The sequence below is a fragment of the Erithacus rubecula genome (assembly GCF_903797595.1).
Source record: "Erithacus rubecula genome assembly, chromosome: 21".
In the NCBI taxonomy this organism is placed as follows: Eukaryota; Metazoa; Chordata; class Aves; order Passeriformes; family Muscicapidae; genus Erithacus; species Erithacus rubecula.
Window position 1 is genome coordinate 45,952 of NC_136673.1, and position 27,976 is coordinate 73,927.

A 27,976-nucleotide genomic window follows, 5' to 3' on the forward strand; every position below is an offset into this window, starting at 1 on the left:
GGGATTTTTCTCCCAATTTTTGGGTCCCATTTCCCAATTTCGAGTTCCTTTTCCCAATTTTGGAGACTTTCCCCCCAGTTTTGAGGTCCCTTTTTCCATTTTTGGGATTTTTTTTTCCCAATTTAGGGGTCCCTTTTCCCATTTTTTTTGTACTGGCAGCACACCGTTCCTGCTCTTGGAAGTCATTTGGAGCATGACAGCCATTGTTACTAATCTGTCTCACCACAGAATTTTATTTGCGTTGCCTTCAGACAGACATGTCAGGAAATGTAGGCTCCTATTTCACCATTTAATACACAGCCTCGCCAGGACAGCATCTCCTGGCTCCTAGGCTGGAACCACTTGAGGAGAAAGTATCCATGAGAGCAGTTGCCTACTGCCTGTAAAATGCCTCGTGTCAGCCCCTGGTTGTCTCTTTCCTTCTGCCGTGCTTTCTGCCTTTCTACCTGGGAACTGACTAGTTTCTACTACTAGCAGGCATATCGAATAGGTGTATTTTCCATGGGAAACTCTCAGCAGATGTCTGAAACGACGTTTTAACTGGACGTTTACAAAGCCGGCACTGAGGAGGGGCGATGCTGGCTGCGGTCCCTCCGCGCAGAGGGGCGAAGCCCTCAGCTGCCGGCGGCAGGGGACTACAACTCCCGGCGAGCCCTGCGGGCGGGGCAGCGGCCGACGCGGCGGAGGCGTGGCTTGCGGGCCGGGGCGGAGGCGCGGGGCCTTGCGGCGGGGTAGCGGGATGTGCGCGGGCGGCTCCCGGCGCCTCTCCCTGTCGGGACGCCGCTGCGGAAGCGACGCTGGAGGGGTGAAGCCTCCGTCCGGCCGCCTTCAATGGAGCTGAGCGGCGCGGAAGGGGCGTGCACCCGGTTCCTCGGCCTCACTCAGCGGTACCGGAGGCGGGGGCTCATCCCGGGTGGGGCGGGGCAGGCCGCGGAGAGGGAGGCGTCGCTTTTCTTCCGCGGCCCGGGGCCGGCGGGGCTCCGGGCGGGCGGCGCTGGACGCTCCCGCGGTGTGGGGGGCCGCTGGCCCTCGGGCTAGCGGAGCAGCGGGAGCCGCAGCCGCGGCCCTCGGGCTGCTGCAGGCGCTGTGCGCGGGGTCGGACCAGCGCCTTCGCAGCGGGTTTCGCAGCTCGTGCAAGCGGGTAGCGCTGCGATATCGTTGGAATTACGCGATTGCTGACTGCGTTAGGACTCTTTCTTAAATGAAAAGAGATTGACCCATATTGACAAATGAACGTATGGAGACTGGCAAGCTCGAGGGGCATGCGGGTTATCTCCTTCTGATCACGCAGATGCAATCTGCAAACTCACCCCTTTCTACTATTACCTTCCCTACCCCCAAGTAAAGTGTTTTCCAGTGTCCAGCTTCTGAAAGACAAAATTTGTGATTTCACACTAGGATCCTGAAAAGGTCTACGTTTAGATTAGGAAATACAATTAATGGTGCTTCGTTATTCAACTTTCAAGACTGTTTTGTATTAGCTTCTGTTGAAATGGGAGTAAGCTAGTCCTCTCTCCTCTTCATTGTTACTGTTCATTTATACAACTGCACCTGCGTTTCCAGACAAATGCGAAAGGGAGGTGGAGCATACTGTGTAGATGCTGTACAGATGCGTGTAAGTCAGTTAGTTATAGTCATGTAAATAAAGGTGCATCTGCATTTAAATACTTCGCAACGTAAGTAGATTTTGGATTATTAAACCCAACTAATCTGAGGCACTGATGAACTATCCTCTTCAGTGCTGTCAGTTCATCTTAATAGGATGTCAGAAAAATGCTTCTGATACCGACGGGTGCAGTTTGTGGCAAAACAGTCTGTCTTCAAATCATTGGAACGTAGTTTGTGAAGAGGTGGTACGTAATGTGATGCGATGGTATGAAGTCGATAATGCAGGTGGATTTTGAACTTGGCGTTCTAGGATTATTTGTGTTTGCTATCTTTAGGTTAATGTGGTAGAGGGAAACCTCTGAAATGCTGTTGTTTCCTTATGCTTTTAGAGTACCGGTTTAGTTTCTCATTGTGTGTAGGCTGAAAAAATCAATAGCGAACTACTAAGTGCGGTGTTACTGAGTTGTACAGTGCAGTTGTCCTTTTTGAGGCATTAAATTGACACTTTGAACACTGTTATGAGCTACTACCCGCTTTGGAACTGGGATTGCATCTCACCTAAGTATTTAGTTTGGTTATAGCTTTTGTTTTCAGTCAGGACACAGACATATCCTTTGGGAGTAATGTGAAAGCCAGACTGCAGTGGCTGCTAAAGATTGTGTATGCTGTGCCTTGCAGCAAAGAGTTTATGTGCTGTGAACCTTGTTCAGCAGAAATTATATTTTTTTAATAGCAGGGTATAGCATTGCGGGAAACATAAGGCTAGTTGACCTGTGTACACTGAAGAAGCGTTTTCTATTCCAGCTCTGTCTCTGAAGATCTGGGTTGCAAACGTGGAGAATTTAGCAGAAAGCATTACGGGTCTGTGGAGCTTGTAAGTATACATAGCCTGTCCTTCAGTTTATCAGCTTATAGTGCAGAGCTGTAATCTTTTTAATTTCCAAGAAAAAGAATTGGACCTAGGTTAGAAAATGTGCTTTCTCAGCTGGACTTGAAAGTTATAGCTAAGATAAAGCAGCTTCTGAATAGATATTCAGCAGACCTGTGATAGGAGATCTTTTTACTACCTTATTAATTAATATTTCATTGTAGCAGAAAAGGAAGTGTTATACCAATACTGTGTTTACCTCCAGATTGAAATTGAACCTTTTTTCCTCTTAGAATCTAAAGATGGCAAGATATTAGGGTAGTATTTAATGAAGTACTTGCAATTATGTAAGTTATAAACTGTATACATGCTCACGTGTGTTACATACACGTGTATGTAGTTTTATATATATGTGACTCATAATACTGGGAGAGGGCTTAGAACGAAACGAACTAGTCCAAATTAGGATTTTGAAACCGGTTCCCTAGAATCTGTCAGTTATTCTGCATTTTCTTGAAATTCAAAGATTAAGTTCCCACTTCATTTTTCTCATATATAAATTTCTTCTCCACTGGGAAAATATGTCAGGAGTTAAAACAGTGCCATTCTGATTACACAGTCATAGTGAATTTGCATAAATTTACTGTAGGATAGTGGAAGTGGAGAGGAGTTAAGGAAATTAAATCCAGCTCTGTTACTATGGGAAAAAAAAATCACAAGTTTTCTACTTGCTATAATTGTAATTCTGAAGTTATTGGATTGCATATTAACTAACGTGTATGTCAGTTGGGTGTAAATTTGTAGCCTAGTTCTGGAAGTTGCATTGTGGCAACACTAAATATCTTTCTTTTCATTCCGTATATTCCACATAAAAGATGTGGTGTTTTAATGCAAAAATGCAAGTAAACTGTTTTCTGGTAAGAGGCTCTTTCATTCCTAGTACTTAGAGTCTTTTACTGGAAAAGAAGTAATTTATAATTATAAATTCACAGTAAGTTCACACAAATGATCTTGTTTCTTGGTTGTTTTCCTTAAAAATTCTGCTAGCATTTTATGAAAGTGTGTAGTTTTTGGAGTACAAATGTTTAAAGGGTTTTTTGGCCCTTTCAAATTTCAAAGTGTTTAATACTTATCTTTTCTAGCTTCATGTTTTTCACAAAAGCATCTCATTCACACCTCATTAGAGTTCTTACTGGCTCACTCAAAATTTTTAGTCGAATTGATAATAGCTAGACTCCTTTTCTGTGGGTAGTCATGATGCCTAAAACAAAAAGAAATGTTAGTAAGCTTTGATTGCTGATCATATGGCTATTTTTGGAAGTAGAAACTCTATGTTTGAACTCTCTTATAGCTTATATCTAGTGATGCTGATGGAGCCATTCAAAGAGCTGGACGGTTTCGTGTGGAAAATGGCTCCTCTGGTGAGGTACGTGCCCAAAAATACTCATAGGAAGCTGAAAAAAATATCTGTCTTCAGTTACTTTGCACCTACAAAAGATTCATTTGCAGTCAATTACTAAGGAAGAGGATTTTGAAAGTTCTGGCATTTTGTCTCATTTTGGTAACATTTTTGCTCACTTGATCATATTAGGAGAAAAATACCTCTGAATGACACTTCACAGTCACTTGGTTCATCACTCTATGTGTGTGCTATCCTGTTGGTACTATGGTGTTCACGCTGGCCTCTGTGCTTTAAAGATTGACTCTTGGCGTAATGAGGTTTAGCTTTGGTTTTTTTTGACCCTTAGCTGTCTTTTGGCAGCTGTGCTTATCTTTAAATAAGAGAGAAAGAAGTGGAGGGGCATCTGTGATCTTTCTTGATGCTAAATTCGCAGTGCATCCCTGGAACTACTCCAGTGACACTTGCCTTCATTTTTTATCTTCCTTTGCAAAATTTTTTAATCTGTAAATAACATCTTAATATTGAAAGAAAGAAGACCTCATATTCTGGAAATACATGTAAGATATTGGTAAAGTGTGTATTGAATTAATAGTAACAGCAAACTGTTACTGATTATCTGTTTGCATCGGCACTGACTGCAGAGATAAAAGCAATCTAACTGTTCTGCATTGATTCTTTGGGGCGGTCATCTTTGATGCTCTGTCTTCAGCTCAGTTTCCTGCAGTTCAAAAGCGGATTAGCTCCTATCACAGAAATATTCATAGAGTGGGTGATGAACAGCCACATGGTGAATGAATCTGGAGAACGGCTTTTTCTTTGCATGTTAATTCAGAGTGGGGAAGGACTTGAGGGATGCTTGGGAATTTACCTTAATTTATGAGAAACAACGCTGAAGAGCTTCCAAGGCATGTTTTGGTCAAGCAAGGAGACTTTGAGGATTAATTTGGGAAGAACTGAGAAAATGAAACCTGAAGTTATTAATTTATTTAAGTTTTAAAAATGTTTGTCTTCAAATTCTACATTGAAAGACCTTCTTTTCACTGACATTCTAAGACCACGAGTGGTACAGTAGGACAAGACTTATCTACTTAGAGAGAAATTAGAAAAAAGGGTAAATGAGAGGGGGAAACTTCTATTTCAGCCACACGCCAACTGACTTCAGAAAAGTCCATGTTTTTCATGAAGCGGTGTACAGCTGAAATTTCAAGTGAATCAGCCAGTCTTTATTTGCTTTGGCTATATTTTGTCTTTTTTTTTTCACTTGCCATTTGATATAACAATCTCCTATTCTATTTCAGAATACAGACTACGCTCCAGGTACATGGCACAGGACGGATGTGCATTTGGAAAACCCGGAGTATCATACAAGATGGTACTTCAAGTACTTTTTAGGGAAAGGTAATTATTTTTTTGTGGGTGGATTGGAATTTGGACTAATGAAAATGTAATGTAGTTCTGAATTATTCTTATTTCAATATGGAAAAAGGTACGGTGTTAATTTAGCATTAAAACATTTTCTGCCCTGTATGTGAAGCAAGTCCTTGTTTCATATGTTTTTAACCTGAAAACAGAGGATGGATGCCTGCTACCAGAAAGGGATGCTTTGAAATCTTTCTTGGCTTTGAAAGCTGTACTTAGCTCTTGAGGTGGTTCTTTTACGTATCTGTATATAATAAATACATAATTATTTACGCAGGCAATGATATACTTTTAGGTATGAATGCCTGTATTTACCGGCGTCTCTGCACACGAGTGGGTGGATGTGTCTTCCTTATGGTTGATACTGCTGCTTGTTTTTTTCCCAACAGTTCATCAGAATTATATAGGTACAGATGCAGAGAGGAACCCTTTCTTTCTGTCTGTTGTACTGTCTGACCAAAATAATCAGCGCATTCCTCAATACCATTCAATACTTTGGAGAAAAACAGTAAGAAACAAATAGTTAACTACTGTTCTGGCTTTTATTTGTTTATTTTGGATGTGTTTATCGTATGCTTTTTCATCTTTCTCCAGGATTCCAGTATTTATTACAGATTTTCATCTTATATAATAAAAACAGGAAATTCTACCATAGTAGACTAAACTAAATTTTCAGGTAACATTGTACTAAACATTTTGACAGAAATCTGCATTGTCAGATATTTTCTAATTGTTCTGACAACTGCTTTTTTTTTTTCAAAATGATGCCTATAGTGTTCTTGATTATGTCCTACGATCAGTTTAGGCAATGACTTTATTCTGCTTTTAGGATTTTCTTGTACAATGGTAAGAAAATACAGAGCTCTGATATTGTTTTCACTTTTTTCCCCACTCAGTGTTCCATGAGAGTAACTTATCCAAGCAATTGTTTTAAAAGTCTCCTGTAGGCATGCATGGTTTGCTCTTTTTTTTCCTTTGCAGCACCCATTATTTTTTTTTTTTTTCTCTAAATCAGCAGTAAATATGGCTAAGTGCAATTACCTTGATTTTCTTCTCTTTTTTTTTAACTTAATTGTTTTTATTAGTATTCCTATCTGTATATGTAGAAAAAGTTGGTATGTCCTGTAATATATCCTAGCTTTTCTTGTTTACAGGGTACTCAAAAAATATGTCTCCCTTATAGTCCCACAAAAACATTATCAGTGAAATCTATATTAAGGTATGTATTTACAAGTAAGTTATCAATTTAGATATTTGCCTGTATGCCTTTTCCCATAATTCAGAGCTTGAGTTCTGTGATTTTCATGATAAATCTATAAAAACTGTGAAAACAGTTTTGCAGATCTTCATCACTGAAGGCAGCAAAAAGTGGTTTTAAAGTTTGTTCTTGAGAGGGCAAAGTGAAACCTTATAATGAAGAGAAATTCTTAGTGCTTTTTCTTTAGCAGAGGGACAATTTTCAAGTTAATTGGAGAGCAGGTACTAACTGGAACTGCAGTGACAGAGAAGAAATATCACTGTTTCATTTGCATTTTAGTGCTATGAGTCTTGATAAATTTGAGAAGAGCCCAAGGGAAATTTTTCATCCTGAGATACAAAAGGTAGGTAGTGACTTTTTTTGTTCAGTTCTTTTTCTTTATTATTTTCAGGAAATACAAGTAATTAAGTATAAATACTACTAGTTTGTTTCTTCCAGTAGTGGCTAATAATGATGATTATATGTAGTACTGCTTAAACTGCCTTGCAGAATACTCATTTAATACAAGTGTGCTAAAGATCCTGCTTTTGTTTACAGGATTTATTGGTTCTTGAGGAGCAAGAGGTAAGTATAAATTTACCGCTTCTAGCTCACAGATCTGTCCAGTGCATATGCATACAGCTTTGTACTTTGGCGTGACATCAAAAATAACTTTAAGCACCAACTTAATATCTCATAATAATAGATTACCAACTTAGATTAGTGATTTTGTGCCATACTATAAAAGTTTAAAGGTAAATTATTTATGTATGGGAGATAGTATATAAGAGATGATATGTTCTGTTGTGTAGGATGAATAGAAGATACATATATAAAAGTCCTTAGATGAAATAAATTTTTAGGTCTTCCGTTTGATTGTCTGTTTAGCATATGGTAATTTGGTTTTATTTCTCAGGGATCTGTGAATTTTAAATTTGGAGTCCTTTATGCTAAGGATGGTCAGCTCACAGATGATGAAATGTTCAGTAATGGTGAGTTTTTCACCGTCTCCTTAATTATTTTATTCATCTGAATAAGAAAAAAGGAAGATAGTGTCTACAGCTGGAAGCAAGGCATGAGGTAATGGTTATATGGACAGTCCTTTTGCTGGGGTTCATGTGTTGGGTGTAAAATTTTAGCATAGGGCCTTCTAATTCTATAAGAAGTTGCCATAGGAAGCCTACTGTTGCAGCTTGAAAGATAGTGAAATCCCTCTTCTAGAAATGTGTGACATAACGTTTAGAAAAAAGAAGCGGTTGAAGAAGGCAACTCATTAACTCACTGCTTGTAGTTCTTTCACCCTTTTACAGCACAATCACATTCTCCTATGCACTTGAACAGCATTGGTGTTAGCAAAAGAGGTCACTGTTTAATGTCATGAGATGATGCCTATTCTGCAGGGCTGGAATGCTGTTTCTGGAAAGGCGGTAGGCTTGGAAGACATGGAAGGAAGCTAATTCAGCGGAAACTTGTGTCCTGAAAGCAGGACCCATTTCCTTATTTTGGTTATTTTTAGGACATGTTCTGTTACTATGTGTATGCTTTTATGGTAACATTTCTCCCTCCCACATGTAGAAACTGGAAGTGAAAGCTTTCAACGATTTTTGCATCTCTTGGGTGACACAATTACTTTGAAAGGCTGGTCAGGCTACAGAGGAGGACTGGACACTAAAAGTAAGAACTCATCTGCAGCAATGAAAGGCGGGGTGGAGCTGCATTGTAAATGTTTCTTCTTATTCCACATTGCACATATTGCATACCTCATAGTTATGAAACAATCCCAAAACAGAGTTCCTTGTATGTGTACTTAATGCTCTACTTCACCAGGAAAGAGTCAAGTCATTTTAAGCGTTTGGTATGGAATGAAGTTATGACATGTATTATCAAGGTGAACAGTTTCATTTTAAGTTGGAATGAGGTGAACAATAAGTAACCTGACATGCTACTTGCTTCATAGTCGTAGGACATTGTGGCTTGAAGACCTGTGTGATTTCAGGAGGGTCAGTGACAGATGTCTTAGGTTTTAAGTGTGGATGTGCAGATTAGTTGCAAGCTTGGGTTTGGACTCACGTGACACGTGTAGTGTGGACATTTTCTAAAAAGGATCAGACAAAAAAATGTAACTAAAGATTTGGTAGAAGGACTTAAAATATGTTTCAATCTTCAGAAAACTTTGAGGACATACTCCTTAAAATGATGTCTTTCCTTGCAGATGACACAACAGGAACCTGTTCCATCTATACAGTTTTTCAAGGGCATGAAATTATGTTCCATGTTTCAACCATGCTACCATATTCTAGAGAGAACAAGCAGCAGGTACATGATTCTCTCTTTCTTTTTTGTTTCCCTATTTATTTGCTAAATCACAAAGTCCAAAGCTTTTAAAGAAATAAAGGATTTCTTGTCCATTAATATTTTAGAAATGTAAGCTTTGGGACTTTTGCACTTTTTTCCTCAATATTCTATCTAATGCTGAAAACTTCATGATGTTTATTACAAGTAATGCATCCTGTTGTCTCAATTAAGGTGCAAAAGGTACTTGTGAAGAAGATCTAAGTTGGTTCACTCACAAGTGATTGAGTAAGTGTGGTGTTCAGATGACTTGAAGAGCTTCACTGATGTAATTATTACCTCAGAGGTTTTAGGAAAACTGGAAATTAGCCCTTATGTGAATTGTAGGAATACTCGTGTGTAACGCATAACTCCTGCTTGAGCAGCAATTAGTGTAGCTTAAAAGAAATTTCCTGTGTGAGCATGTTAATGTTAACTTTAAGGAAGTGCTGTCACACCCTCATGGATTAACTAGGTGGGTTCTTGTTCAAATGTGCCGTCATTCATTGCTCGAGCCTTTCTTTGTATTTATGATTAAAAAAAACTAGGCACATGTGTTTACTGAACATCATGCATCCATAATGATTTACCTAAATTACTTAAAAATTACTTGGTTTATTATTTATTATACAATCCTGCAGTAATATAGTTAGATGATATGATTAAAATGTACGTTTTGTGTTTCTATGTCAGTTTTCTCGTTCTTTTTGCTTGGACTGAAGACAAGATCATAGAAGAAAACTGATGCAAATCAGGATTTGTTTTTAACGTATAACTGAGCAGCAGAGTTTTTTGTCCTTTTATTTTAAGCAGTAGATTTGCTTTTTTGGAAGACTAGAGGTTCCATGCCCAATTTGTGAATATTAATTATGGAAACGACGAGTGCTTTTCTAAACGTGTGCAATATCTGTTATTCTAGAACCTGCCTTGTGTGCATCATGTCATTGCTAGGTTTACTTGCTTATAGTTCAATAATGATTTTATATTGCCCTCAGTCATACGGACTGCAATTACTCTGTTTGCAGTTTAGGAATGTTGTTGTATTATTCTGTCACAGAATTGTTAAGATACTTACTTATGTCTTGTAAGTCACTGTGTCTATATCTTTCTCTTGTTTTCTTGCCTTTTCTATCTTTTTTCTTTTTTTCTTTTCCTTTTTTTTTTTCCAGGTAGAAAGGAAGCGACACATTGGAAATGACATTGTCACTATCATATTTCAGGAAGGTGAAGAGTCTTCTCCAGCATTCAAGCCATCCATGATTCGCTCTCATTTTACACGTATCCTTTTCCTGACATTTTCTAATTTTTTTTTTTTTTTTAAGATCAATATTAATTTTCATTCTGCCCTAAGTCCTCCCTGCATGCTGTTTATGGAAGTGAAAAGTATTTTACAAAGACAGTTGGATTCTTGCATTCTTCACCTTCAGCTGCTTGACTAGGAGTTTCCAAGTGTGCAACATCAAACTGTATTTAAATCGCTTAGAAGATAAGATAAAAGCAAGAATGGGAGTTTTAAATCATGTTTTTGCTGAAAGCACTCATTTGTATAATTTCACAAATTTAATTTATAAATTTTCAAAAAATATAAATTCATAAATCTATTTCTCTTAGTTATGTAAATTATTTTGGCGTTAATTTCTGACATTTTATTCAATATTGCCTTTCAATGTTTAGATGCTGTTTTTTTAAATATTTACGTATTTTAGATATTTTGTATTTGTCAAATTTATTTAGACCATTAACCATGTATTGTCCAGTTTGTTAATAGCTTGTGTTTTTCAGACTTCTGGTTGAAAACATTCTGAAGGCTATATCATTCCAAAAACCAGCAACCAATCTCTTGCAATTGTCATGGCATCACAATAGTAATAATCGGTAGACTCCAACCTGGCATCTGTTAGACTAGAGAGAATAGAATGAGGAAAGAGGAAAACTCTAATTTCTATCTATGCTTGCTTGCTGAGTTTTAAAAAGTTATCAAAAAGCTTAAGACTTCTACACCTAATTCTTAGGCAGACTAAATGTTCTTAGAACCCACTTGCTAGGGGTGAATGAAAAATTAATGAAGATTGAAAAAATAATTAAAATCTTTACATATGAAAGGAGCCTATCAATGTACCTCTTCAACAGAGCATCAGCCTTAGTATAACTTGCACTTTAAATCATTCTCTCAATTTTCTTACGATTCTGTTGGCTAAATTGTTTCACTTGAATCTTTTCTTCCGTGGAAGCTTTGGTATAAACAAAGTGCAGTATCAGTGCGGCTTTATCAACTACAAGAATTTTTAATCACAAATATATCAAATACAAATAAAATGAACTTCTATAGTATGTCTTATGCTGTGTCTGTGGTAGTAGCTTGATTTTTAGAACTGTTGATCAAACAAAAAATTTTTGTTTAGGACCTTCTTTATAAACAGTAAAATCTGTATAGTCTAGAATTGTTTCTGTATTTACATTGACTTGATTAATATATTTTTCCTTTATTAAATCTGCAATGTACTGCAGGAAAATAAAAGTTGATTAAAATGCATAGGAGCTTTGTTAAAACTGGATTAACTTCCTTAACTGTATGGCAGATATTTTTGCTTTAGTGAGATACAATAAGCAGAATGATAGTTACAGGTAGGTGCTGATTGTAACAAATAGTTTCACAATTAATTACTGATGCTTAGAGAAAATAGGAAAACATTTTGGCAATGGGAAAACTTTCTGGCATACAGGCAGGTCCTCCCTGTCTGTGTGCCAGGAAGCCAAATGAGCCTTAGAAAGTGAAGAGCTATATGGACCTGTATGCAGATGTCACTAACCTGGCTGTAAGTAGCATGTTTCTAACCATCAGAAAAATGAAATTCTGGAACAGGCATAAACTAAGGGGGAAGCTGAAAACTGGTTTGTAGATTAAGTATAAAAAATGATGAAAGATATGCTTGGAACTTTCAGCCCTGGCGAGATCAATGACATAGTAAACTGTGTAGATGATGAAAGTTAATTAATGCATGTGATGTCGTGTAGCCATGGGCTACAAGTCTATACAAATTTCAGTTTGGCTGTAGCTGAGCAGACTAGTTCATTTCTAGGGATTTTAATAAAGTACTTGTATAGTTGAATGTCACGTGCTGAACACCTACTGGAATTTTATGTATTACTCTGTTTCTCCAGTGTGCCATTAAATGTAATTCCAGAGAAGAATGATACTTCAGTTTGTGTATGTGGTTTTTTGTCAGCAAAGTATCACTTGAAATAGCCAAGAATGATTACTTATCTTAAAGAAGCTATGGCCTGATGGACTAACAGGCATGGGTTGTGTATCTGTCCTTCATTGTTGCTGTGCTGGATTCCCTGTGGATCAGAAGAGCTCAGCTGTCACGGAAGCTATTCTGACTCCATCGTCCTCAGGGAATATGAGTTTGCTGTTCTCAGGCTGCAGATTCATATGTTGTAAGCCATTGTTACTTTGAAAGAGTCAAGTGTTTTGTGTGTGTGGTGAATGCATAGGCAAAGTGGAAATCTGTAAGGAGAACATGCTTTGTAGGTAAAGACCTGTTCTTTTACAGCTTTTTTTGAACAGGACCATATTTTGCTAATGCCACTGAAACTATTGCTGTATGTGTAGAACTGCAAAGTTCTAATTCTGTGTCCCAGTGTTTGAGTAAAAGAAGCAATTTTGCTCTGTTGAGCAAAGTGAAAAAACAAGTGATTCATTCCACCTAAATCTTTTTTTCTTAGACCCTTGGAAATTCTTATATAAGACATACCCAAATAACAGTTTCCATTTTTTTCCTTTGGTTCTGATTAGCGTCTATAAAAAAGGTAGGGTTTGAATGTGACTCTCAATGTAGATAAAGGTTTGTATTTTCAATAGGCTGAAAATATTTTCAGAAGAAAGTGTTCCTCTCTTTGGACCTCCACTTCCATCCCCACCTGTGTTTACAAATCACCAGGAATTCAGGGATTTTGTGCTGGTGAAATGTAAGTCAGTTTTTCTTTTGCTACACTCTTAATAATTGTTCTAACAAATTAAAATTCATTGTGCTTAAAATGTATACACATTTTCTTGTGTATTCTGCTGATCTGTATACAATTTTTTTTGAAATCCATACCATAGGTGGGATCAAACTGTTACAGTCAGATTAACAAAACAAAGTCTTCTCAGGCTATTAGACAGAGGCTGACTTTTACTTACAATTTGCAGAATGTGCAGCCATACTTAGCTTTGCATTTTTGTAAAGGACTTGGGAGATCTGAAGGAATTTATAATGCTGTTCACTGTTTAGTAATAGAAGGTGTTAATTCAGTAGTTCCAAAAAACTGAAAATAGCAGCTTTTCTGAATGTATTCTTCTTAAAGGTGCTGAAGGACACCTATGCAACACTTTTAATTCTGTAATCATTCAGTTCCAGTTTTCATTGACCCATATTTGCCCTTCTCAATCAGCAAGAAAGAAATCTTGGAGAATTGATCATGTTGATTACAATTAGACAGTTACCTGACAGGATCTTGGTAGCTTATTTTGTTTACTTAGATTGTCTATTACTTAGATTGACTGGCAGTTGGTCTGTAGTTTTTTAATTACATAGGTATTTATTCTGATGCCTTGTGGAATTCTATTACTAATTTTCCTCCTGTAACTTAAGGGAAAGTTATTCACTTAAAAAAGGCAAAAAGGAGGCAATTCTAAATTCATGAGGGCAAAGCAAGTGTTTTGGTACAGAAGCAGACTAGAATCAGTGGATACTGTTGAAGTTTGTTTACATAATATATCTTTTTTCTATAATATTTTAGTAATAAATGGTGAAAAAGCCACCTTGGAAACACCAACATTTTCCCAGAAACGTCAGCGCACTCTAGACATGCTGATCCGCTCTTTGTACCAAGACATGAGTCCTGACCTACACAGGGGAAATGTAAGTCAGAAGTTTCTGTATTCCTGGAAGGTACTGTCCTGTTCTAACTAGTAGCTTTAAAGGATTGTAATCCTAATGAGCACTAAATTGCAGATGACTAAGCTAAATACTGATTATCATGTAACTTACTTTACAGTTACATGACAGCTGACAGACAGTCCTTTCTGACAGGACTGTTCACCAGGTGTCACGAGAAGCATAACAGTGTCATACTTTGTGTAAGCTTACCTGTGGCAAGGGAATAGGGAATTTAGATACCACAGGCATTAGTGGTATATCTCATCACCATAAAATCTGCAATTGTTCCATTATGTGTAAATTTGGATGATTCTTACCTCTGGGTAGCTATGAGGCAATTTTATTTTAGATTATGAAGACTTACTCTTAAAGTGATTCTTAACTAACTAAAAGTAAATTCAGTACTTTTAAAACTGAGAAGATGCTATTTTTTCCACCAATGTTTATTTCTTTTATCTATATAGATCTGCTTAAACTTTTCTTTTTCATATATTCATGTGGTATGATTGTACAGAACGTGACAGTGGTAAACTATGACAAGTTGTTAGGTAAAGCACTCAAGGATTGGAAGACTTGCAGTTTCTCTTCTCTGAGAAGCTAAGTGGCTAGAAGGAAACATTTTCTGTTTTAGAACATGCTTAATAGAAGATCCTTCAGCGATGTGTTACCAGAGTCCCCAAAATCAACACGGAAAAAAGAGGAAGCTCGACAAGCAGAGTTTGTTCGGCTTGGTCAGGTAGGATCAGTTTAGAAGGTATGCAGCTCTGTTTATAAAGACTGTGTCACTCTTTTAGTCTGATTAGCTTGCAGTTATGTTGGGATTTAATGCAGTTTTCTGTGATCAGAATTAGTTTTGTAGCATTGCATTCTTTTAAATTACATTAAAATAAAATATGAATAGAAGTATTTATCTGTAACTCCTGAGGTGCAAACGTACAAATATTTATATCGTACATGAGTTAAGTGAAGGCTGTAAAAATTGTACCTTAGGATCAAACCTGAAAGGTCTTTCCCTTCTTCATGCAGCAGAGGCTTTCTCTGAGCAGAAGAGTGCTGTCTTTTCCTGTGCTTTGGAAAAACGTAATCTTTAATGGATTTCCTGTGTCTGTTTTTCTAAGATTGAGTTTCTTAGAAAATACTTAGACTTCTTTAATCAGGAAGAAATTTTGACGGTCTTTCTGTAAAATTAGAGTTTACCACCCTTCTTTGAACATACCAAATGCTGGCTGCAATCTTCTATGGGCTTATTAATTTTTCAATTCCGTGAGAAGTACAACCTGCTGATGATTTAGATCAGTCTGCTTTGATCTGACAGTTCATTGCAGCAAAAAAAAGTCGACAGTGCCTCTGCTTATCAGTTCCTCTGTCCTTTCTCATTTGTTTCTTCTTGATCCAGACTGGTCTCATGGATCTGCAGCTTATCTTAAGAATATTTCTTTTAACTCAGCAGGAATTAACAGAGCAAAACCAAAGTCAAAACAAAAAACCAAACAAGAAAACCCAAAAAACCAAAAAGCCAAAACCCAACCAAAAAAGCCCCTCCACAAAACAAAACCGAACTGAACTGAACAAACCTTATCAAACAAAAAAAACCAAACCAAACCAAAACAAACAAACAACAAAAAAAAAAAACCAAAAAAACTCCCCAACTACAAATAAAACCCAGTTCTCTTCTCTTCCTTTTTTTATAATTTTAGTACAAAGTTAAAGATTAGAAGAGTCTGAGAAGTTTTAGATGTGGTTGAAGGTAGAGAATGGAGCTAGGCACTTTAAAGCTCCTTCAAAAAAATCTCAGGGCTATTGAAGCTTGCACTGCCAGAGCTGAAAAATCTCCTCTGTGCTTTTCCTGTCCTTTCCCCAGTCACCTTGAAATAACTAGTCACTTTTAGGCAGGCATTGGAAAAAAAAGAAAGCTGGACATGTAATACTCAGAAGTAACTGGTGATTTATTCCGATGTTTACTTTACAGAAATAAAGAAAAACAGGAAAAGCATGGTTATTGAAAGTGTGGAAACCTCTAGGCTCACACCCCTTCCACCTCCCCCAGGTTAAATGCTGATAAGATGCTCATGTGAAAAACCCAGCTGGGATCCATTTGTTAAACAAGACTTCCATCTTCAATATGATCTTCATTAAAGGGAAACCTATTATGTGGGCTGTAAATTCCTAGATACCTATTAGTGTTTTTCTTGGAGGTTCTTTTAACATTTAACTATTTCCCTTCCCTAAAAGATCTCTCCTCTCCTCTCTGTTACAGACTGTAGGCTTGACCATATTTCAAGATACCTACCAAGTAACTCAGACATTCTTGCCAAACTGGGAATGTATTTCCCCTTTAGTTATAGCCATTTGACTTTTTAGACGGTGGACAAAATTCACTGATGACTGATTCAGCAGTATATTTAAATCATTTATTTATTGTCAGGGTGATCTCTTCTGACTGGTGAGATGGAATTTAAATGTTCATACAATGAAGTATTTTGTGTATCTCTGTAAGCTCACAGCCTAATGCAGATGTGCAAGTGATGCATGCAGGTGTTTGCTGCCGCTTCACAGAGAGCCATGCTTGGTGCTAGGCAAACTCTAGGGCTGTAAAATGGGTGTAGATCAGTTCTAAACTTTGCATTAAGGAATGCTGTGACAATTCCACATATTGTGATGTTCTAGGAGTACTGTGAAAGTTAGCGATGAAGGAATATAGGCTACACAGACTTACTGTGCAAGTCAATGAGACTTTGTATATACTTCTCTGGAGTTTTTTCCCCTTTTAAAATCACCTTGCTTCTCATTACTTCTAACTGGAGTATTTGTGATCTGGTGACCATCTGTCCTTGGGATGCCTGGAAGTATATATAGACAGACATATGTATAGTTTGCCTTGATGTTTGTTAGGAAGTTTTGCAAATAAAAGGTCAGTTTGTATAATTGACAAGAGGATCCTGTATCTGGCTAGATTATAAAGTAAACTGTGTAGATGGTTAGATTCGGTACTATGAAGTGGCAGTTTTTCTCTGTTACTATGTTTGACTCTTCTGAGTTGCCATTTAGAAAGCAAGCGAACAAAAAAATGTGAACAAGGAACAGACAACACATGTTTTGGCTGAGAAGATACCTAGCAACCATCTAGTGGTTTATGCCTACCTTGATGAAGATGCAGAATTCTGCTTCTTTTTTCATTACTTACAATGACATAGGAATTCCAACCTGAAATTACTTTTTAGTCCTAAATCCTCTTTTTTATATTGTCATTAGTTTGGGTATTGATAACAAAAACTCAGTTTAAATAAAACATCTGTTTGTATTAGGCATTGAAATTGAAAACCACTGTGAAAGGGGATACCACAGCTAACTTGGCAACTGCAGGCTATTGTAAAAAGGAGGTGAGTGAAACTGTCTGAGAAGTTATGAAACATTAAATATTTTCTGGTGTGGTATCTATTTATTTACTTCTGTAATTAGATGCTGCAGCAGAACAGATGAAAAGTATAGTGTCAAAGTGATTCTGCAGTCACTATTAGATTAATAAAGGATGAGCCTGGGGGCAGAAGCACTTCTCAAGTTAAAGCAAGCATGGACATTTTTATACCTGAGAAAATTCAATGAAAGTGACATCTTCCATATGCAATTATCTTTTATTTTTTCAGAACATTTAAAACAAAATTCAGTTGTGTTTTCATTTCCTGTAATACTGGCTTTTGTTTGAAGTCATTAGGGAGGGAAATATGACAGCTGCACTCTTCTGCATGTGTTTAATATACATAAACTTCAGAAGTGCTTCTAGAATTTCAGAGATTCCAAGTAATCTATAAATTTGGAGAGGAGGGGCAGGTTCTGGGAGGTAAGTACAGAGAACATAGGATGGAAGAGCAATTTGGCAGAAAGGCAGTTTTAACTGTACTGTGTGCTAGTCACTAAGCATCACAAACTGAACTGTAAAATGCAAGTGTACAGCACATGCATAGTGGTACATATGTTCTAAGTATATAGGTTTGGGTTTTTAAATGAAATAATTGTGTGAGGGTTGCACTGAGTTTCTGCTGCATGTGTTTTAATTCTAGCATTTCAGGTATGTGTCTCAGATTTACTAGTCTCCAAACCAGAACTGATACAGAAGTCCTCTGCAAGAAAATTAATTAAATTTTGATATTTTAAATTCCAACAATATACTGTTTGGAAATGTATCCTGCCAAAAGCATTAACATGTTATTGCCATGTGTCTGTATGATCTGTATTTTTTAGTGTACTTAATATGTATCCCTTATGTTACTTCATAGCCTTGGGAATCTCAGTCTTTCTGCAATAATTTTCCTCATGAGGTTGTCTGTGCAGATTCTTGGGGCCAGTCCTTGCTGGTTTCTACAGATGCTGGCATCTTGTTAATAGATGGTTAGTAAATGATCTAGTGTTTTTGTGTCAATTTATATGTATCTGACCCTTTGCTTGAAAATGTGTGTTCATAAACTCTATTCAGGTGATAGTAGGTCTTTATGTAGGGAGATAGTTACTAATCCAAGTAAATTTATTACATTTATTGTAATCTAGTTGCAAAAATTCATTCTGCAGTAGAATCAAGGCATATTGGGGAGCTAGTGTTAATGCAGATTTCTGAATGTTTTCTTATTTCAGATGTTGTTTTCTTGACCATCTGAAAAGTCGTAGGAGGTCGCATCCAGGTTCAAGAAGTGTCTAAATGGCTTCTCTGGTTTTCTTAGCCCTTGGTAATAGTGACCAGGACGCCAGGGGGTTATGTGATAAGGAAACCTTACTTCTTCCCTTAGCATTCATATTGCTACCCTGATCCCTTATTATCCTCTGTGTGCTACGTAAGGCCAGTGGGACTGAGGGAATGTAGTTAGTTGTTGGTTATAATTCTCAAACTTGCCAAAGGAATGCCACTTTTTGATTTGAGTCACTTAATCTGATTCATGACAATAATAAAACTCTCCCGTGAGGAAGTACTGACTATGATGCTATGGCACATGTAGGAGACTTGTACAGTTCTTTTTGTTTTTTTCTCTTCATTTTTCTAAGGAAAAAACAATAATTTAATTAGAAGAAAGAAATGGTTCAAAATCAGTATCTAGCAAGTTTTAGTAGGATTTTGAATATATATGTGTTTTCTTTTTTTAGATGGTCGACCATCAGTACCAGTATTTGATAAAACTCTCCAAATAAAGCAGATGAATGTGTTAGAAGCTCTGGATCTTTTGATTGCCCGAACAGACAAAGGTAGGAGAGGTCCCTGTTCTTGGATTCTTGCATGACTCCGGGTGTTGCTGAGTGTGTGTGTCTGATGACAATTGTGTCTCTCTCATCTAGAAGGATTAAATGTGCCTAAAATGTGCACTTTTTCAGTGAGGTGTTTTTTACCCGGTAGTCTGTGATTGAGTTTTGTAAAGGGAATGTACACAAAGCAAGATCAGGATCTTTATCTATAACTCAGGAAAGAATTACAGATATGATTGGTTTATTTGTTTTTACCCTGTTATGTCTGTTTCCTCAGTATTTGCTGAAGCTCTATTTACCCAAGCTTTGGATAAAACATTGTTCCTACTCTGTCTCTGGGAGCTGCCCAATTCGGTTGCATCTGATGAAATTCACCCTGAGATCTTACAGAACTAGCTCAGACTATGTGAGAGCCATTTGCAGTTCTCTCACGATACCTGGAGAATGGGTGATGTTTCTGAAGATCTGGGAAGTGTAGCTATATCAAAACTTAGTTTGTGAAATTTCTAGAGAAAACCCTTGTGTATCCTGAAGGGTTCAAACTCTGTGAAGGATCCAGTTATCAGTTGCTCACCTGGATGGTTCCAGCTCTTAAAGTTGACCCTTTTACTCTTGCCCCGTAGTTTATATTTTTGTTATTTTTCAAGATGTTATATATTTGCAAAATATTGTGCATTTCACTGTTTGGAAGCTCTCAGATCATTCCTTGGTGCAGCACCACTTAGTGGGATACTGAGCTACTGTACTGAAGGGTTTGGTTACTGGAATTGTAAATCCAAGAGAATTTATGAGTCTTCTATCCCCTGAGAGGTATTATGCTTTGTTTACTTTTGCTCTGTTTGTTAGGTGCTGCTTCTCATCAGAAGTATTAATTTCAAACTACCATGTTCTTTTTATAACTTCTTTTTTTCCTGGTTCTCTCCATACGTCAGGGAAAGACTCTCGTATCCTTGTCTTCAGACTCAGTGCTATCCAAAAAGCTATAGAGACTAAAAAAATGATAAGAAGCAAATATGACTGCAGAGAAAATAAACTGGAGAGAACAAAAGGTGATACTGTTATACTGTGCTAAAAACATCCACTGTGTTTGATGCTGGTAGTTTTCAGGGGCTTATTAGCTCTCTTTAGGCAGGTGTAGGTGTGCACCTTTAGTTTTTTCTCTGGACAGTCAATTCACACTTTGTTAAGCTTATATTTGAAAACTACTCTAGTATAGTCCAGCATGACTTTATTGAATGTTGTATAAAAACCCCATGTTACTTGGCAATTGCTGCTGATGAAAAGCTTTAGAGGAAAGTAGGATTTCAGGGTTGAGAGAAGAATTTTGTGGGGATGTTAGACTGAAATAAAGCACACTTTAAGTTGGCGAAACACTGGCAAATCCCCCTTTAAATAGTAGTGCTTAGATTAGTCTGGGTGTTGCCCATTATTTTTGTAAAAATAAATGTTTCCTGGTCTTCAGAAGCAAGCTGCTTTGAAAAGCTGGAATTTGCACAAATAGCGACAATCCTTGTATTTAGGATTAAGGGTAAAAGATTCCAAAAGAGTAATGGGCTTTTATCTTTTCCTGGAATTCGATGTAATCTGGTTGAGGAGTTTTTAACTCTATGTTGCCAAGTCGTCCATCAGAGCCCTGTTGTACTAATCATCATACAAAGATAGAAAAAAAAATCAGACCCTACCCCAACCACTTAGAGTCTAGAACATTATTTCCTCAGGCTGCCATTTGTATGCCATTAATACTCACCATGGAAGCGAACTGAGGATTGTTGTGGCTATTCGGAACAAACTGCTTCTCGTCACAAAGAAATATAACTCACTCAGCATTTTAACCAGCACCTCTCTGCTGTCATCTCCTGAATCTCCAGTAGAGGAGTTCCAGTACATCCGGGTATGTGTAATCTAGTTACTAATGATCTTAACACTCTGAACACTCTGGTGTGGGGGGTGTGGGGAAGGCAGAGCATACATCATCATCTTCCTGAACCTGCAGACAAATAAAAGTGAGAAGTCATATGGTGGAGTTCAGTCATATACATGCTAAATAAAATTTTAAGATTTTTAAAGAATCGTTTCTGCTTGTTCTTTGTTATGCTTCTGTGCTTAGAAAACATCCCTTTGAAATCATGCAGTACCTGCAGCATCTACAGTAGGAACTTGAAAAAGAGAGTAATTCTGTTATTTCTATTATAGGAAATCTGCCTTTCTGACCCTCCAGTGGTTATGACGCTGGTGGATGGCCCAACTGGAGACAGTGACAACATGATCTGTGTGGCATATCGGCATCAGTTTGATTTAGTCAATGAGAGCACAGGGGAATCCTACAGATTGCATCATGTTGAAACAAGCAGAGTGAGTTTTCATCATTTAAACTTTTTTTGCAGACCCCCAATGAACATAATTTGTTGCAGACTCAGTGCATTCTGTGCTGACCTCCTAGGAGTGTACTTTATGGAGATGCTTTTGTGTGCTACTTTTTACTTTTATAACCACTGCTTTCGGACACTCTGAGATATTTATTCCTTTTGGAATAAATGATGACAACCCCCAAGAGAGGTAAGTTTAAGATATGACAATGGGGAAAAGCCTGTGTTTCAGGCTCTGGAGTGTTGTAGTCAAAAATTCATTTTTCTTCTTTCTTAGCCAGTAGTTAGCTTATTGTTTCATTTTTGTGGTGTCAGTCTTTTATTGTTTAAAAAGATTGCATCACAATAACTTCAGTTATTGGTTAACCACCAAATCATATTTAGATTTGCCTATCTGCATGTACTATAGCTAAATAAGTTATATGCTTTTACTGCTTTACACTGTGGCATGGTTATGAATGTTCAATACTGTACAGAACCAAATACAAGAGAAGCTAACTTTCATCTTGAGAACGGTCAGAAAATTTTATCAAAAAAGAGGCTATTATTATTAAAAATTTATTTATTTATTTCTGTCTTTTTTTTTCTTTTACCTGTGTTGTGCACTTCCCCAGCTGAGTGTATTGCTTGTTACTTACAACCCAGTTATAATAACCACAATATCCTCTGCCTGTTGGTAATCTTTTCCATTATCATTGCAGGTTAATTTTGTTGCTGCTATTGATGTATATGAAGATGGTGAAGCTGGTCTATTGTTGTGTTATAACTGTAAGTGTTTAGGAAGGGGCCAAAATGGTAATAGCTCAATCTGCATATGTAGATCTTTCACTGGAATCTATGTCTGTATCTGAAAAGAAATTTTAGTGTTTCATGGAAGGTTAGTTTCATGGAAAGTTTGTCAAAATACATTCTTTGGAACATAAATGCATATTGGAGAAATGAGAAATTCAAGTATTTTAGTCATACTAGCTGTTTTACAGATGTGCAGGTTATATGATTCATGAAATCTTGGTGTCTGTAATAACCCATGTGCATAACAGTTTTCAGAGAATGTAAATTACATGAACATATGGCTACTTGAAGGGCAGAGCTGTACAATTCTGCAGACACTGCTTTCTGGATTTTTCTTGCCTGTTCCTCTATCTATAGACAAGTTAGGGACCTGATAACTGTTGAAACTGTAGTACTTTGTGAAATGTGACACCATATTTAAATGTAGGTCTTTTATTTTAGTCTTTCCAGTGTGTTGACAGAGAAAGCAAATTTTGCTTTTCTGTTTGGCTGTTGAGGGGCTTTTACATGAATATTTGATTGTGTGCATAATGTCCACCCTTCTGCAAAATCTCCCTATAAAAGGGGTGGTGGTCACTTACAGTGTAAAGTGATGGATGCTTCTTTTTTCTGTTTTGCTACAGATATTTGTCAATACAGAAAGATATATCCTTTCAGTGGAGGTTCTCCACTGGTCCAGCCGTCAGCTTATGACTTCCACTTCAGCTGGAATCAAGTTCCTTATGCTGTTGGTAAGAAGATATCTCTTTTTAGTAAATGCTTTTTTCATTACCATTTTTGCCTGCTCTTGGTGGAATTACAGTATTCTGGGAATAAGCATGTTACATTCGTGTTGCCACTTGACTTAATCTGAACATGATAATTTTGAAAAGTGGAGCCTTGGTAGCAAGCTCGTCCTTTACCAAACTTTTTTCCCCTTTTTTTTTTGTGTTTCTCATTTTTCATTCACTCTAAATTCTGTTGGGTATGGAGAGTAAAATTTTCTTCAGGCTCAATGTAGCTCAGTGTACATCTGTATGTTGCACAACACTTTTCATAGGAAAGGAACATGCCAGAAGAGGTCAAGAACAGTTTTCATGCAGCATCCAAGAGACTTCTGCTTTAACCATTTTTCCTTGACAAATAACTTCTATTTCGTTGCAGTCTGTGCTTTCCCTTATGTTCTTGCCTTCACTACTGATTCCATTGAGATCCGCTTAGTGGTGAATGGGAACTTAGTCCACACAGCAGTTGTGCCTGAGCTTCAACTTGTAGCATCAAGGGTAAGACAGAAAAATCATGTTTGAAGTTTCTGTGATACATTGGGATCTAACTAACATAAAAAGTTGCTGCCACTAAAAATCTAACAAACCAAACCAAAATAGGCGCTACTTCATCTGCAGTAATTGTCCATCTGTGTGCTCGTAGTTGATATCAAGGACAAAGAGAAGATGATTAAGAAAGTCTGACTGTACTAATGCTGGGTTTTGTGTCATTTCAGTCGGATATTTATTTTAAAGCTACTGCTGCAGTAAGTGAATCATCTGACAGCACCTCTAAGGAAATGGGTTCAAAGAGTTCTCCTCAAACACTGAGAGCTTATGAAAGGACAGAATTTCCTCTTCCTTCTCTAGAAGGTAATGTGATCTCTGATTATTCCAACAGCTGTCACATCTCAGTGTGGCCGATCTTCAGTAAAGGTGATAAAAAAAACTGAGTTCCTACCTGAAAGTGTGGAGGGTAAGAGATTTTTTTTATTTTCCACACATATAAAGCACTTGGCTGAGCTTTTGCAATGCATTTTGCTTCAACAGCTTGTTGAATCTTCAGCTATGTGACCGCAAGTAATAATGCAAAAAGGGGCATAAATTGTGAGAAAGCTTGATATTTCACATATGCTATTCTGTTCATTTAAGAAAAGCTGAACAACCACTGAAGTTCTTTTGCAAAAGAAAAGTAAGAAGCCTTGAAAAACTTTGCACAGACAATTTAGTGTAACATGATCTGTGAACAGTCAATCTGTAGTGTAACAATAAAGGAGAAACAAGGGAAAATGAACTAGATAATTCAAGATGTGTGTACACCTTTCTTCCTTAAATCCTTAAATGTTAGCAGAAAGGAAAAGGAGAAGGTAATCACAAATTTCTTAAAGGAAGTACTATTTGATAAGTTGGGGACTATTTGGTAAGTTTGGCATTTTGGCTTGCTTTTCTTCTAGGAGTTAGGAAAGTGTGTTATTTTGTGTTACCTAAGAGGAGGAATCATAATTTAAACCACTTGGAATCCAGGCTCAAATATGTTTGCAGTGTATTAAAACACATGGGAAATACTGCATAGAGTGCAGTGTAATAGTCAGAGTATCAGCTGCAAAGGAGATAAATTTACTTCCAGTTTCTGCTCCTGATTCATCATATTGCCAAGAGTCAGTCTTCTTTTTCTCTTGAAGTCAAATTGCTTGTATTTCTTCCTTCTCCTAGCTTATTTGTATTGAAAAATCTCTAGAACAAGAAAGATCTTTATAATTTCAGTTAAAAAGTGCCCAGCTCAACAAGTATAGCTTGTCATTATAACTTTTCATTTGGAATTAGTAAGAGCTAATTTTGTTAAGCAAGTGTAATCTTTTTTTTTCTTTCTGTTTCAGGTGAAGTTCCATGCAAAAACCTGTACAAAATACCTCTCAGCAATCTGGTTGGACGAAGCATTGAACGACCTCTGAAGTCACCTTTGGCTCCCAGGGTCATCACTCCTACGACACTGAGTGGCTTTACCTCTCTTCCAGCTACACACTCACTGTCTTTATCTCGTATGGAAATTAAAGAGATTGCAAGCAGAACACGTAAAGAATTGCTGGGTAAACTCTCCTCATTCCTTTCAATTTCAATTGCATACATGTCAATTGTGTTACATATCAATTGACAAACATATACTTTCTAAACTTTGCACCATTACAGGTAGGTTTGTAATATGCAGCTAATATTTGTAAATTATTAAAATAAAAAAAGGAAACAGTGAGGCAGCATTATTTGTTAATAGCATAGCTATTGTCTGATCATGTATAAGATGGCCGTATTCGAAGTCAGATAGAAATAATTAATAATGGAAACCAGCAACAGGTGGTTAACATTTTCATGAATGCTTTGTGTTCTGTTGAAAGTATTAAGTCTTTTATTCATTTATTGAGGCCTCTTGGATGAGCCTATACCCAAGACAGAATGTGCACAGAAGCTAAAAAAGGTTCCTCGAAGACAGTCAGACCCCAAGCAGGGAGCCATAAGATCATCGAGTAGTGACAGGTAAATATACTTTAGAAAAGAACCTAAGTTAGACTGTAAATGTTTTCAGAGTTAATTGCTTGTGCTTATCTCAGTTGGCATGAGGCTGACTGAGACCTTTATATATCCATATGTGTTTTGTGCTAACGTGTTTGATAGAGTATCTGAATATGTAAGTACTGAAACAATTACACTTTTTGCTGAAGACATGTTAATGAGCAAGGCAAGACTAAATGGCATTTTGTGGGAACCTACTGCAGCTGAACCTGTTATAAAGATATGGACTACTGCAGCTGCACTGTGCAGACTCTTTTCTTTGTATGCTCTTGTGTTGCTATTTTCAGAATAAATTTTGTGGAAAAATACCACAGCATTTGTCTGGCACAGACCCCAGTCCCATTATCTTGTTTTCAATGTTTCCATAACCTACATTTGCGTAGAGTACTGGCAGAATATAGAATACTGGCACAAGATACAGGAGAGTAACAAAACAAAAGATTTCTTGCAGTGTAAAACTATGTTTGATATGTTTCCCTATTTGGAAATTATTTGGATGAGGAGCTTCATTAAAACTGCCTTTGGATTATTTTTAGAAGAATAAAACAGGAGGAAACTCAGTTGTAATGGTCTGTATCTGTCTTTAGGATAACTTGATTGAATCTAGAAGTAGCCATTGTTCCTTCCTGCCCTGACCTGTTTATGTTTTTTAGTAACTTTTACCCTCCTCTTTGCAGGATAATCTCAAGCTCATTTGAAAGTTATTCTGAAGATGTCATCTTTCCACTAGTTCAGATCCTGACACTGTAGCAAGCAATGAGGAGAGCTCACCATCTAGCTCTCCATTTCAGCTGATTTCATTATATGATGAAGACATCATTGACTTAAAATGAAGACACTTTAAAACCTTTCTTCCTTACTTCACATTTCTTACGACTCTGTGAGCTCTATGGCAATGTCACAAACACTGCTTCTGGTGGTAAAATGTGACTGGAAGTACTGGTGACAAATCCTTATGGGACCCATGTTCTGGGTAGCACAGCCTGATTTGGTGATGTTGTATCTTTGACATAGGTATGTTTGCTCAGTTAATGAAGCATTACTTTCAGGGCATTTTAACAGTAGGTAATAAATGAGAGATTTAGGCTGAAACGGAAGTAAACAAAGGTATTACTTGTTCTAAGCTTCTTATAATTTGATTTACTTAAATGAGGTGCAGCAAGTTAATTGCTGTTATTGTTGTCATGAGTTGTTTTACAACAGTGTATGTCATGTTGGAAGAGGAATTTTATAACACAGATTACTGCTTTTGGTTTTTCAGTCCTGAAAAAAACAACAAAAGGCTTGCAGATTAGGTATTTTCAAACAGTGCAGTCACACTAAATTGATGCATCTGTGGTATGTTCACTGAAGAATCAAATGAGATATGAAAATGGTGCTTCCTTTGCTCATTGTTTAGAGAAACTTGAAAACTCTTTTGGCATAAATAATCCCTGAGCAGAGAAGCTTTCTATAGGAAACACAAACTTTCAGAATATTTCTCAAAAATTGGAAATTAAAAAAAAACAAGAAAACCCACAAACAAACAAAAAATGGCAAAACAAAAACCCCAGTCCATCTACTGGAAAACTCTTATTACAGTGCATCTACAGATTTTTCCCTTACAGGCAGAAGAGTCAACCCCACTTGTCCTTGACTACAAAAAGATTCTTATGCAGACATCATAGCTGTTGTCTGCCCTTACACCAACAGTGTAAGTCATTATTTAATATAGTTGTATTTGTTTAACTGGATGCAGACCAAAATTTCATTCCTAATAAGCTACTATTCTATGGTTAAATAGTCATCTTGTCTCTTACTATGTTAGAAGACAGGGGTTTGTATTTAAAATTTGATTTTTTTTAACCCTTTCCTCTACAACAACCTTAGCAAGGATTTTGTTTGATTTTGGGGTTTGTTTTGTGAAAGCCTTTCTATATATGATGTTTTTAGCTTTATTAGCAAGGGTTTCTTGTTCTATATGTAGAAATACTTCTGTATCTTTGATTTTATTTCTAATATTACTCGAATGTCAGGATTTCCTTTTTGTTCAAGTATGATCATCTGAAGATGCGTGCCTTTTGCTGCCAGCTGTCTCAATGCAAAACTGGCTTTGCAAAGTGATTTTTTCCCCCTCAGTTTATTGCATATAATGGCTGAATTGCTTCCCTTAAGAAAATATTCAAGGTCTTACCTGGAAGCGTAATTTCTTATTCTCAACTGGAGTGACTAATCAATAGAAAAAGCAGTATTTTCAACAGTAATTAGTCTTGGAGCAGAAAGCTATTATTTTGCACTCAGAGTCTGGGGTGAACCTTAATAAGCATCTAAAAGGAAGTACCAGATCATTCTTCGCAAAAACTTGTAATTATTTTTTGAGAATGTTGTCTCCAGAGATTGTGTTGCTTTACCCTATCCTTATTTATTTGGACAGTTAAGGTTAAAAAAATACCAATCTGAAATTACCATGTGGTACTTATTTTCCTGGAAGTAGCAAACACTTCTGAATCCACTT

At 37.0% G+C, this 27,976-nt stretch overlaps 1 protein-coding gene across 1 annotated transcript; it reads left to right on the top strand.

Moving 5' to 3' along the window:
• The first annotated feature begins 688 nt into the window (after positions 1-688).
• GARNL3 (GTPase activating Rap/RanGAP domain like 3) lies at positions 689-26,452 on the top strand. The gene is given in 30 exon segments (XM_079324214.1): positions 689-887; positions 2,413-2,482; positions 3,828-3,902; positions 5,177-5,276; positions 5,687-5,805; positions 6,452-6,516; positions 6,835-6,898; positions 7,093-7,119; positions 7,451-7,526; positions 8,110-8,208; positions 8,747-8,850; positions 10,035-10,143; positions 11,445-11,490; positions 12,731-12,837; positions 13,651-13,772; positions 14,422-14,526; positions 17,096-17,170; positions 18,065-18,176; positions 18,921-19,019; positions 19,949-20,065; positions 20,735-20,907; positions 21,210-21,368; positions 22,084-22,150; positions 22,798-22,905; positions 23,318-23,436; positions 23,655-23,790; positions 24,795-25,004; positions 25,335-25,446; positions 26,160-26,194; positions 26,197-26,452. Coding segments are annotated over 30 exon segments (2,985 nt in total). The 5' UTR covers positions 689-831; the 3' UTR covers positions 26,316-26,452.
• Positions 26,453-27,976: the final 1,524 nt, after the last annotated feature.